At 33.7% G+C, this 14,466-nt stretch overlaps 1 protein-coding gene across 1 annotated transcript in view; it reads right to left on the bottom strand.

Annotated features, from left to right (window-relative positions):
- METAP1 (methionyl aminopeptidase 1) overlaps window positions 1-14,466 on the bottom strand; it is a 77,532-nt gene that overhangs the window by 16,137 nt on the left and 46,929 nt on the right. The window contains exons 5-9 of the mRNA XM_031943099.1: window positions 12,932-13,023; window positions 10,929-11,012; window positions 7,844-7,982; window positions 6,748-6,879; window positions 2,387-2,530 (exon numbers count right to left, since the gene is read on the bottom strand). Of these exons, the coding sequence (XP_031798959.1) occupies window positions 2,387-2,530; window positions 6,748-6,879; window positions 7,844-7,982; window positions 10,929-11,012; window positions 12,932-13,023 (591 nt within the window). The remainder of the gene's footprint in view (window positions 1-2,386; window positions 2,531-6,747; window positions 6,880-7,843; window positions 7,983-10,928; window positions 11,013-12,931; window positions 13,024-14,466) is intronic.

Below are 14,466 nucleotides of genomic sequence, written 5' to 3'. Positions count from 1 at the left end.
ACATTATACTTCCTTTCAAGTACTCTACAATCCAACCACAAGCTTGGAAAACTCTCTTTCCCAGCCTCCAAATCTCAGAATCCCTAGATCCACCACATCTTCCAGGAAATCTTTTCTGGACCCTCAGCTGCCAGCAAGCACAATTTTTTTTTAGATGCAAAACATTTCCATAAGTTATTCTGTGCAAGAAAACAGATCTTTCATCCTAATTTAAAAAAAAAAAAAAAACCTTAAGAAAAACAAAGTTTAAGAGAAAGAGAGAATGCTTCAGTCTATATTCAGACACAATTAGTTCCTTCTCTGGGATATGGATAGGATTTTTCATCATAAGTCCTTTAGAGTAGTTGTGAATCATTGTACTGCTGAGAATAGCAAAGTCATTTACAGCTGGTCATTCTAAAACATTGTTATAACTTTGTATACAGCACATTTTACTTCACTTGACTTCATGGAACACCTTCCAGGTTTTTTTCTTTCAAGACCATTCTATTTATCACTTCCCATAGAAGAACAATATTTCCATGACAGTCATACACCACAATTTATTCAGCCATTCGCCAATTATTTGGTATCCCTTCAATTTCCAATTCTTTGCCCTGAGAAGAGAGCCAGCAAGAACAATTCTAAGATTACTTTCTTAGCTCCTATAAGCTTACTTTCTTTCTACTCTGTAATTATGTTGTATACACTAAATTGTTTTCAATAAACAAGTGTAAATTTTTTCAAGGGTAGGGACTGTTTTTGCTTTTTCTTTGTATTTCCAGCAGATGCTAGACACAATGAACACAGTTAAGCACTAAATAAATGCTCTTTGATTACATTTTTCTTAAGCATTGCAAAAATCCACAGGATTATCAAGTCCAACCCTAAATCCTTAGGGGTAAGGAAACAGGTCCATAATTATGATTTATCCAATTCTAAGTGTCTGAACATGTGCTTTTTCCCATTTGCCCCATCCTCTATCACAAATCCTAATATCCTTCAGGGCTCAAACTTCATTCTTTCTAAATCTTCCTAGCCCATTTTCTGACTCTGATGGTCAGTTATCTAACTTCTTACAGAGGATAACAATAAAATCAGAAATCTAAATGGTAGGAACTTTAGATGAAGTTCCCCTTGTCCAAATTACTCCCCTTACAGGTGAAGAACAAGAGGCCTAGGGAACTTAACCCGACAATATACCTTCTCCTCCTGTTAGAGTATATCTCCAACTATATTTTAATAGCTTATATTATACTGTTCAGTTATTATAAGTTTTACACAGTACTTTTAACAGTTCTTTTATAAGTATAAAAAAATGTATATTTTTAAAAGTTTATGTTCCACTTTTTTGCCTTAATCATTTTCCAATAAACTACACCCTCCTCACTCTTCAAAATATGCTTCTTAAAACAAAGAGAAAAGAAATTATAAAAACCTGTTCAACATGGCTGGGCCTGACAATACATGCAACATTCTGTTCCACATCTCTGAAGGCAAAAGAAGACCATGTGCTCTAACATCAACCAAATGGAACAACCATGGCCATCCATGTTCAAACTCAATTTTTTGTTTGTTTGTTTTTTTGCATTCAAACCACAGGGATCCAATAAACTTATTAAAGGTTTTCTTCCCCCCATGAAAAATTATGCTTATACAGGATGAACTTCGAAAAGTTTATTTTAATGTAAAATGTAAATTCTCTTAAGTCAACTAATTGCCAGGGAACTGTATGAGGGTGAAAGAGATCCAATTTAAGTCTGCTTCTTAATACCTCACTGTAACTATGTATGTAGTGGTGGCTTGGTGAGGGAGAAGTTTGGTTCTTAAAGGCTACCATAGTAAAGCAAAAAAAGGTTGGGTAGAAAAAGCTGGAGAGATTGGGCTTGGCAATGCCCTTGCATTTCTGTCATTCAAGGGCCACCTTGCTAAATTCCAAAAGGTTCAACTCCATTATAGCTAAAAAAAGATATCTATGAATCAAAATTACTCTGAACTCTTGAACTAGAAAGGGATTGTCCCAGCCCCATATGTGTATAAGTGTGTGGTTTGTGCTCAATATGTCCTAAGTGCTACCAACTCATGCTGATGCTTGGAGAATATAAGAACCAAAAATCCAATGGAGCTTGTATACATTGACTTTTTGTCTCTGGCAGTAGAAAGTAAGAACAATGAGGTTTTTGTTCTAAATTCCAGTCTATAGTCTATTAGTGATTTTCACCCAGTATACAATAAGCAACCAATTAGGAACCAGAAAATTCCTCAAGAACTTTTTTATTTGTAACCTTGGTGCTTAGCACAATGCTTAGTATAGAATAAGTGATTAATAAATTAATTAATTCATGATAAGCCACTCAAAATTCATTGATCCAATACCCGACACCTCAAGCTCACAGATGGTACTCACTGGCATAATGTGGTACATTGGGGGCTGTATGGAAAAGCTTATGGATTCCATGTCCACAGTAGCTCCGGACAACTGAAAAACCATTCGCTTGGGCATGCTTCTGAATGATATTTCCCAGCTCTCTGTATCGGACTCCAGGTTTCACTGTAAAAGAAACGGCATTTTACTAAGAAAAAACTCACAACAGCACACAATACGGTCAAAATTATTTTTTTTCTTTTATTATAGCTTTTTATTAACATGGTTAATTTTTCAGCATTGACAGTTGGAAAACCTTTTGTTCCAATTTTTTCCCTCCTTCCCCTTACCCCCTCCCCCAGATGGCAGGTAGACCAATACATGTTAAATATGTTAAAGTATATGTTAAATACGATATGTGTATACATGTCCATAGTTATTTTGCTGCACAAAAAGAACTGGACTTTGAAATAGTGTACAATTAACCTGTGAATGAAATCAAAAATGCAGGCGGACAAAAATAGAGGGATTGGGAATTCTATATAGTGGTTCACACTCATTTCCCCAAGTTCTTTTGCTGGGTATAGCTGGTTCAGTTCATTACTGCTCTATTGGAACTAATTTAGTTCATCTCATTGCTGGAGATGGCCATGTCCATCAGAACTGATCATCATATAGTATTGTTGTTGAAGTATATAATGATCTCCTGGTCCTCCTCATTTCACTCAGCATCAGTTCATGTAAGTCTCTCCCAGCTTCTCTGAAAGCTCCTGCTGGTCATTTCTTACCGAACAGTAATATTTCATAATATTCATATACCACAATTTATTCAGCCATTCTCCAACTGATGGGCATCCACTCAGTTTCCAGTTTCTGGCCACTACAAAGAGACCTGCCACAAACATTTGTGCACATACAGGTCCCTTTCCCTTCTTTAAGATCTCTTTGGGATATAAGCCCAGTAGAAACACTGACGGATCAAAGGGTATGCACAGTTTGATAACTTTTGAGCATAGTTCCAAATTGTTCTCCAGAATGGCTGGATGTATTCACAATTCCAGAAACATATCAGTGTCCCTATTTTCCCACATCCCCTCCAACATTCAGCATTATCTTTCCCTGTCATTCTAGCCAATCTGACAGGTATGTAGTGGTATCTCAGAGTTGTCTTAATTTGCATTTCTCTGATTAATAATGACTTGGAGCATCTTTTCATATGGCTAGAAATAGTTTCAATTTCTTCATCTGAGAATTGTCTGTTCATATCCTTTGACCATTTATCAATTGGAGAATGGTTTGATTTCTTATAAATTAGAGTCAATTCTCTATATATTTTGGAAATGAGACCTTTATCAGAACCTTTGACTATAAAAATGTTTTCCCAGTTTATTGCTTCCCTTCTAATCTTGTCTGCATTAATTTTGTTTGAATAGGGTCAAAATTAAAAGCAGAAACTTATTATCTTGTAAGAACAGAATGCTTAAGCTCTAAATCTATAGGAAAGTCCAAGAAGCTATCAGATACCTCCATTCCAAACTATCAAAGCCCACCTATTCCCCATACTGATGGGTTTAAAGTGAGACTCCTCAGCATCCTGAAGGAGGATATTTTTCAGTCCATTCATTAGCAGCAAATATACTACATCAATGACTCTAGCTTTTTCTTTTCATGATCCCTTCACATTCTTACATGATTAAAAATTATTCAGGATGTCTGCAAAGAGCTCTTGCTTTGTTGGTTATACCTAATCATATTAGCAAAGAAAACATCTTAATATTATGCAAATAGTTTTGACATCAAATACCCCCTAAAAGGGTCTTGGGCATGATTTGGGGTGTGGGGAGTGTCACACTTTGAGAATTACTACTCTAACACATAAAAGGCAGAAGGACAAATTTCCTGACATTGACGTATCCTAGATGATATCTGGGACAAGTTGGAATATAATAAACAATAGCCCCTTTAAAAATATATATGTTGCTTTTTATAGTCAAAGGTTCTGATAAAGGCCTCATTTCCAAAATATATAGAGAATTGACTCTAATTTATAAGAAATCAAATCATTCTCCAATTAATAAATGGTCAAAGGATATGAACAGACAATTCTCAGACGAAGAAATTGAAACTATTTCTAGCCATATGAAAAGATGTTCCAAGTCATTATTAATCAGAGAAATGCAAATTAAGACAACTCTGAGATACCACTACATACCTGTCAGATTGGCTAGAATGACAGGGAAAGATAATGCTGAATGTTGGAGGGGATGTAGGAAAATAGGGACACTGATATGTTGCTGGAATTGTGAATACATCCAGCCATTCTGGAGAACAATTTGGAACTATGCTCAAAAAGTTATCAAACTGTGCATACCCTTTGATCCGTCAGTGTTTCTACTGGGCTTATATCCCAAAGAGATCTTAAAGAAGGGAAAGGGACCTGTATGTGCAAGAATGTTTGTGGCAGGTCTCCTTGTAGTGGCCAGAAACTGGAAACTGAGTGGATGCCCGTCAATTGGAGAATGGCTGAATAAATTGTGGTATATGAATATTATGGAATATTATTGTTTGGTAAGAAATGACCAGCAGGATGGTTTCAGAAAGGCATGGAGAGACTTACATGAACTGATGCTGAATGAAATGAGCAGGACCAGGAGATCATTATATATTTCAACAATACTATATGATGATCAATTCTGATGGACCTGGCCATCTTCAGCAATGAGATGAACTAAATCAGTTCCAATGGAGGAGTAGTGAACTGAACCAGCTACACCCAGCAAAAAAGATGACCAAGAACCATTACATAGAATTCCCAATCCCTATATTCTTGCCCTCCTGCATTTTTTATTTCCTTCACAGGCTAATGGTACAATATTTCAGAGTCCAAATCTTTTTGTACAGCAAAATAACAGTTTGGACATGTATACTTATATTGTATTTAATTTATACTTTAACATATTTAATATGTATTGGTCATCCTGCCATTTAGGGGAGGGGTGGAGGGATGGAGGGGAAAAACTAGAACAAAAGGTTTGGCAATTGCCAATGCTGTAAAATTACCCTTGCATATAACTTGTAAATAAAAAGCTATTAAAAATTTAAAATATATATATGTTGCTATTTTGTTTTTACATCACTTTTATTTCCAATTTCTTCAGACTTCCCATTTTCTAACCAGTATCATCCCTTATTAAAAAAAAAAAAGAAAAGAAAATTAATCAACATAATGCAGTGAAATATTTTACTTGTAGTCCCCAATTTTTATAAAGAAAAGGAGATGCATTCTCTTATCTCTTCAGGGACAAGCTAAGTCACTAAAACCACATAGCCTTCTCTTGTGCCCTTCTCATTTACATTATACATTATAGTTATTGAGAATAAGATTGTGTTCAATATACTTTGCATCAGTTCTTAAGGTTTTCTGTGCTGTTCTAAATTGTTCATAATTACCCTTTATTCTAGTACAGCAATTTTACTGTTGTTCAGTTATTTCAATTATACCTAACTCTTGGTGACTTCACGTGGGATCTTCTTGGCAGAAATACTGGAAGTGATTTGCCATTTCCTTCTTCACCTTATTCAGACGAGGAACTAAGGCAAAAAGGTCAAGTGACTTGCCCAGGGACACATAGCTATTAAGTGTCTGAGGCCACATCTAGATTAGGAATATGTTTTGTTTTTGTTTTTTTTAATTCTGGCCCAGTGCTCTATCTACTGTACCACCTAAGTACCCCCTGGCACATAATAGGCACTTAAAAATGTATAGAAGACTGGAAACAATGCTATATCAGTTGGATTTATTTAAATGCTCCTCTTTGTTGTAATGGAAGTTTTAGCACGTAAATGTGCATATGTCAATTGCCAATGTGTACAGATAAGAGATCTCAGAAAGTAAAGTGGATCTGGATTGAAATCCTGTTTCTGACACATATTGGCTACTTTACAAAGTAGCCCTAAGTGCCCTTAAACAACTCCTTAAGAATACATAATGAAGAATAGGTATGAATCTGCCATGAAAGTTCTTTAGCTCAATGAAATCAAGAATTCTAAATCAGAGTCTATGGAGTAGCAGAAAATGCCTGGAATATTCTGCCTAATTCTGGCAGATACTAAGCTGGATACTTAAAACCACAGCATGCCTCAAAAAAAATGAAGAGAAGGATGAGAATTGTTGAGAAAACTAATCTTGTTCAATATGAAGACTTTCACTGGACATGACAACTAACTCCAAATTTTTCAAGTGCTGTTTTATGAAACAGAGTTCTTTGTGTCCAAAAAGGTGATGGGCTCCCCAACACAAGCATTCAAGTAGAAATTACTGAGAATGAGGCTGAGTATGTCAGATTAAGGAAGAAGTTAGGATATGGCACCTCTCCTCAGCTGTTGCTGCCATAGGGCCTCACCTGCATCTATTGCTTGCATGAGACACTCGTAAGTTGTCTGTACCAGTTTTCTTGCACTCTCATCCACTTCTCCAACAAAAAATGTCTCATTCAGGTCTCCATGATAACCATTTCGATAAATAGTGATATCCACTAGGAAGAAAAAATCCACAGTTAAAAAGAAAAATCTCTACTTCCAAATGATGAAAATTTAAAAATTACCATTTAACATAAAATTCTCAGCTCCAAGGCAAAAATATCAAATGTAAAAAGAAAAAGTCATGCTAATTATTTGGCCATGACACTGACTAGTTCACATTTCAACACATTTCACATTTCAAAAAGGGGAGAATAATGTTCATTGCATCAAAATTTTAATCTTAAAAAGTTAGGACTAGACTAAGAGAGAATAACCACACTGTAATATTATTATCTTTCTACGCTCACCAGATAAGATATAAGAAGCTTTTAAGTACCATGATCCAACCCACCCTGTATATTCAGAATTACATAAACAAAGTGACTAAAATATCTATCCCCTTTCATCTAGAGATTACCCCCACACAGACACTCTTCTTTATAAGAGAACATGTTCTAAAGTTGTTGACATAGAGATACAGAATGCTATCTATCCTGCATCTTTAATGAAATCCTTCCCCCTTTTTTTTGGGCACTGCATGATTATTTGTTTTACTTTGGGTAGCTACGACTAAGGTCACAGTTTAAGAATAAGGAAGGTAAAAGCACCACTAGGAACTCAAAAACAAAGTATCAAGAATATTTAAAAACACAAATTATGAAAAAAATAAAAATAAAAAAACACAAATTATGAATTCACTGAATAACAAGAGTTTCCTGAAGGTAAGCTAAGCAAGCAAGCAACACATAAGAAACCATCACAAAATCATTTTTAAAAGGAGTTCTTTTACCATCCCCCAATTTTTAAATGGAACAGCATTAAAATTAAAGGTAAAGAGAAAAAGTCATGGGAAAAACTTCCATTTGTAATATTATACACTGACCATACACTCCACACTCCTCTTCTACTCCTGATAAGATCTCATTTTGTGTCACTGATTTTTTCCTATAGAGAAAGTCATAATTTCATACTCCTTACCATTAACAATATCACCATCTTGCAAGGGTCTCCTGTCTGGAATTCCATGACAGATCACTTCATTCACTGAAGTACAACATGACTTAGGAAAATTATAATAATTCAGTGGAGAAGGGTAGCAATTCCTTGAAATGCATGCCTATAACATTTTAAAATATTGAAAGGAAAATAATTTAGAACGTGAAAAAAGACAAGACCCATAATCAGTAAATTATTCAGCATTATTGTCTGAAGGAATTCAAAGCAACTGCCACTGTTCCAATACTTTTGTGCCTTAAGCTCACTCAAATTCATAAGATCCCAAGTTTAAAGCTGGAAGAGACTAACATAAGTTCAATCCTTTCATTTTACGAATTAGGAAATTGAGGTCTAGAGAGGTTCTACCACCTGTCCTATGTCACATTAAGCAAAAAATAGAAAATCTGGGTTTTGAAGCCAGATTCTCTGACTCTACATGCAATACTCTTTCTAATGGTGTTGTAGCATTTCTTTATTCTTGCAAAGTTGCCCATGATTAATAGAAAACAGAAAAGGCTTTATGATGCCATGCATTCATAATCTAGATTTTGTTACAGAAGTGACTAAAATGCCATTTGCCCTTTTACCCAGTGTTTGCTGATATCTGTAAATCAGTCAATGAATGTTTATTAGGTACCTATTATATACCAAGCACTGGGTACACAAAAAGAGGCAAAAGACAGATCCTGCCTTCAAGTAGCTTACTATTTAATGGGGGAGACAAACATAAAAAGCAAGCTGTATCCAGGATAAATAGAAAATAATTAACAGAGGGAAGACACTGAAATTAAGAAATGTTGAGGAAGGCTTCTAACAAAATGATGGAATTTTAGTTGGAATTTAAAGAAAGCCAAAGACAAGGTGGAATACATAAGAAAAAACATTTGTCAAGTTCAGAATAACCAAACCAAAACAAACCCCTATTCTGAAAACAAAAATGCAACAAAAATCTAATTTACATTTTAAAAAATTGACAGAAAAGGTTGAGAAGACTTTTATAACCTGATGTTAAAGATAGAACAAAGCCAGGGAAACAAGTAAAAAGACAACTTAAATTGTAAACAACAATATAACTAAAACTTAATGATGTGAAATTGTGTTCCAAAGAAGAGACTTATCTTATAAAGAAAGACTATATATGAAGAAACTATATCTTATGACTAAAAACCATTACATTGAATTCCCAATCCCTATATTTATGCACACCTGCATTTTTGATTTCCTTCACAAGCTAATTGTACAATATTTCAGAGTCTGATTCTTTTTGTACAGTAAAATAACGTTTTGGTCATGTATACTTATTGTGTATTTAATTTATATTTTAATATATTTAACATCTACTGGTCATCCTGCCATCTAGGGGAGGGGGTGGGGGGGTAAGAGGTGAAAAATTGGAACAAGAGGTTTGGCAATTGTTAATGCTGTAAAGTTACCCATGTATATATCCTGTAAATAAAAGGCTATTAAAAGAAACTATATCTTATAAAAAGATAAGAGGATGCCTTCCTGCTTCTTTGCTATTTTGTTTCAGAGTGTTTTTCTTGGTGAGGCACAGTTGGGATAAATGATTTGCCCAGGGTCACACAGCTAGGAAGTGTTAAGCACCTGAGATCACATTTGAACTCAGGTCTTCCTGACTTCAGGGCTGGTGCTCTATATCCACGGAGCCATCTAGCTGTCCCACACCTGCTTCTTTGTAAAGCTGGACAGGTATTGGTGTATAAGACTACATATAGTGTTGGGGTTGGTCCATTTGTTGGTTAGTTCAGTAGAACTTTATTTTTTTCTTCTCTTTTAACTGTTACCATAAGATGGTTCTGGGAGGTAGCAGAAGGGGAAGAATATATTGGAAACACAGGCAATACTAAGAACATTAAAATCTATCTATCTAACTATCTACCTATCTAAATGTAATCAATTCAAAATGTCAGAATCAAAATGGACGAAGTCATTGGGAAGAAGATAACTACGGCAATTTTCAGGCTAGAGTAATATTTATGGTATCTGTCAATCAGATCATACTTGTCATGTACTTACTGAGTTTCTCTCTAGGTGGAAAAAGTCAGGTTAAGTTATTTAACTATCCAAATGGAAGATATATCTCTTCACTTCAGATATATAGAAGCATTAGCTGTGTTGAAATATTTATTTATATATACAATTGTTAGCCACATGACTCTGGGCAAGTCATTGAACTTCTCAGCCTCAATTTCCTCATTTACAAAATGGGGACAATGATAATATACCTACCTCACAGAATTATGGTAATGATCAAATGACAAAACATTTGTAGAGTACTTTGCAAACCTTAAAAGCACCAGAAGATGATAGTTATTATTATATTACTGTTATTTAAAACATTAAGTCTCATCTTTATAATATTTTAACATCATAGCTCTAGATCTGGAAAGGATGAGCTTAGAGATGCCAAAGTCTGACTTCCTCATTGTACAAATAAGGAAACTGAGGTCCAAGATCACAGAGTCATTTAAATGACAGAAGTGGGATTCAAACTCAGGGCTTAACTCATAAAATCTTCCATATGAAAAGAATGAGGGAGTTAATTTGCCCACCCAACTTTTATTTAACTAAAAACTTCAAAACTAGAACTAAGCATATATCTTTAAAAAAAAAAAAAAAAAAAAAAGTACAACAAACTTCTCTTTTCCATGACATAGAAGCATTTTACATTTTATATTTACAGCATTTTAGCAGTTTCTACAATGTTCCTTAAAATAAAGAACTCTCCTGCCATATGTATATATTATGGGCAGCTGTATTCTTATTTGAGAATATCCTACATTTTTTGTAATTAGTTATAACATTCTTTATTTAAGATAGTGATAAAGAGATGGTTTTTAAGACTCCAAAACTTCCAAATGTGAAAGACTAATCAGCATTTTACTGAACAGTAGGACTCACAGGTACTTAATTCATGGTCAAAATCTGTTTTGAAGTAGTTCAGCTCCCCAGTTTCTTAAAGATCATTTAATTTTCATGCTATACCTAATTTAGGATGTAGAAAAGAGAAGACAAACTTCAAAGTATAAAAGTAGAGCTAACTTACTAAATGGACAGAATGGTCTATTTCTTCAGTAGTTACACCTGGTTTAATCATCATCGCAGCAACATCCAATACTTCTCTCGCAAGCTGTAAAAGAGTCAGTAAATGCATAGTTAAAATAATGCAGCAGAAACAACAACAAAAAAATACATTTTCTTCACTCTGCCTTAGACTTTGTAAAGAAAAGGGAAAACTAATTTTTATCTTCATAAGAAAGTATTAAGATTTAATTTTTAAACAAACTCATTAAACTATCTAATGCTAATCCAAGTCCTTCTAAAAGATAAATGACATTTAAATTTTTAATTACTGGAGGGTGTGTGTGTGTGTGTATTTGTGTGTGTCTCCCTCACAAAACATTAACAGATCACTGTAAAGAGGGTAATCAAATTTTAACAAAATTCTTTGAAAGATAAATATATTATCTAAATGGAAATTATCTAAGAAAGCATGAATACAATATGTGAATTCTCCTAGTATGGCACACTAAGTATACAGTATTCTACTATGAGAATAGATGATATAATGCAATATATTCAACTCCAAATGTGATTTATATCCCTTAACAATTAAATTCAACAAATATTTATCAAGTGCATATGACCAACAAGGCACTGTGCTAGAGATACAAAGAAAAAAGGAAAAAATTTTCCCTGCCTTCAAGGAATTTACAATCTAATAGGATGAATACTACATTTATATAAATATGTAAATTTACTTTGAGAAGGGAGCGATTGATTAATAATACCTAGAAGAATCAGGAAAGACTTCTTGGGAAAAATAGTACAAGAGATGAGCCTAACAACTAGCTAAGAATTTTAAGAGGCTAAAGTTAGGAAGGAGTTCAGTCCAGGTATGAGAGAACAACTGAAGCAGACTGCTATGGATGGAATATAAAGAGAGTAATATGAAATAAGTTCAGAGAGAGAAAAATAATCAAACCCTAAAGGACTTTTAAGAGCAGGGTTAAGAGCTTATATTTTACAGGGACCCATAGAACATTGTTAGGCAAGTGAGTAAAATAGTTAGATCTGGACTTTGGATAGATGGTGAGACATAACGAGGGTAAACTATGTAAATAGCTTTTTGATTAATGACAAATGGAACCAGATGAGAAGGCAGAATTGAAAAGATAGCACTTGATTAAATATGGGGCATAAGTTAAAGAAGATTCAGAAGCTGAAAATATGGGTGATTGAAAGGACAGGTGAATCCTCAAAAATAATGGGGAGCTAAGAAGGAGAAAGTTGTAAGAGTAAAGAACTAAGTTTCATTTTGGACAGAGGTGGCTCTGAGACACCTAAAAATTCAGTAAGGTCTTAGGCCATCAGCCAGATGATTTTGTCAGCCTAGAGCTCAGTAAGATCAAGTCTGATATAAACTGATAAGATTAACAAGAGAAGGAATAGACAAAAGTGAAAAAGACCCAGGAAAGAACCTTGGGAGATAGCCCTGATTAGGAGACAGTAGATGAGGGTCCAGTAGAAGTAGCAGTCAAAGAAGAGCAGTATTGTAAAAAAGAAATGAAGAACACTCAGAAGAAGGCGGTCAATAGTACCAAAAGATACAGAGAAGTCAAAAAGGACTGAGAAAAAGCTACCAGGTAAAAAAACATTGATAATTTTGGAAAGAGCAAATCTGAAATCAAATTAGAAAAGTTCCTTCAAATACAAAAGCCTTGTTATTTTTGTTATGCTGACTTAAAAAGGTGAGATACCATTAAAATTTTATCCATTATTTCAAAACATGAAGAAGAATTGAAGGAAAATGAACCATGCCAGGTTATCTGTTTTAAAATAACAAGCTATCTAAGTAAGCTAGGATACATAACAGATGTATCAAACCATTATATAATATTCTCAATTAAGATCCTGTCTTATTACATAAGGAGCCACAATCTTACAATGCAACTCTTGATTCTTCAAAAAAACTATAAAATACCTGACTTCCTACATGATTGCTTCAACAGAACAAAACCAATAAAGAAGGGGGAAAAAAAACCTTACCCTACACACTAACCGCATGCCTTCTAAATCTTCAGAGGAAAGTATTTTTATTTGAGAAGTACCTTTGAGAGCCTGTTCAGATTCAGACATTCCTATAAAGAAACATAAAAATCAATACATTATGAGGAGATAATACATGTAGTGATTGACACAGCAATGCCACTGGTGACAAAAAAAATCTCATTCATTTAGATTCTACAATTTTGTGAGAAGCCAAATTTTTCATCTTTGCACTATGAAAAAATGAGCTGCTTTCAGCAAATTAATTATCTAATTGGTATTAAAGCGAGAAATAACTAATAAGTCAATATATTTTTAGGTACTGATTATCCCCAATTATCATCCCATAAGCTTTAGTTCAAGTTATTGTCATAAAAACAAAACAACTCTCTTTAGAGTATTTTATAATTAATCTAACTTGTAAAATCTTGCTGTTTTAAAGCCATCTCTGATGACTTCATGTAACTAATCTTCTTGACATTTATACTCATACCAGTACATAGTAATTCTTTTTTTTTTTAAGTTTGCACTCAAGCACACAATCTACCCAACAGCATTTCCCCATTCTTTTATATTCTTTTTATATTCTTTTATATACTACTTTGGCAATGTGTAAGCGAAGTCTTAAATGATATGGCTACAATGTAAAAATTAATGCAACATCACATTTCTAATTCTTATTGTGGTAGCAATGGTATTCCACATTTATCCATTTGCAAAAATTCAATTCTATTAAAATAATGTGAAATTAATTTTTTTAACTTTTCCATTCAAAAATCAGTATTCTACCTGGAAAATTAAAGAATAATATCTTATTCTTTCTTAGCAAAATGTATTTATATAAAGACTGTCCAACCAATTTAAATGCCATCATCATGTTTTCAAAAAACTGAAAACAGTGTAGAAAAAATCCTGTCATTAAACATTTAGGTTCAATCTCCTAGAAACTATGAAAAAACTCCTACTTTATTTTTTTTATTTTTATTTTTTTACTGAGGCAATTGGGGTTAAGTGACTTGCCCAGGGTCACACAATTAGGAAGAGATAAGTGTCTGAGGCCACATTTGAACACATTTGAATTGATTTTCCCAGATCTTGCAATGGGAATTATTGAGGGGGCAAGGAGATCAAGGTGGATCAAGGAAATCAGAAAATGCCGATTTTTAATTCCTAATTCTAAATTAAAATGCTCTTATGAAAATGGAATTATATTAAAAGAGAATAACAAAATAACTGTAAGGAAAAAGTATTGACTGAAAAAAAGGGGCATAAAAAATTCCCAATTTGGAAAAGAATTTAAAAAACACAAATGGAAGAAAATATAAACTTAACACATATTAACTTTAAATGTAAATGAATTAAACAATCCATTAAAGACAATAATAGACTTAAGGAAACAAACCCCCAAAATCTATAACTTACAAGAAACACACCTAATTCCCACCCCCAGCAGAACTTGCAAAACAAAAATAAAAATTCACACTATAGAGATAAAAAGTTTTTAAAATGAAATAGTGAACTTATTAGGCAATGAA

Source organism: Sarcophilus harrisii, chromosome 6, assembly GCF_902635505.1.
Source record: "Sarcophilus harrisii chromosome 6, mSarHar1.11, whole genome shotgun sequence".
Taxonomy (NCBI): domain Eukaryota; kingdom Metazoa; phylum Chordata; class Mammalia; order Dasyuromorphia; family Dasyuridae; genus Sarcophilus; species Sarcophilus harrisii.
Note: the sequence above shows the minus strand (reverse complement) of the source record. Positions and strands in the feature narration are given on the sequence as shown.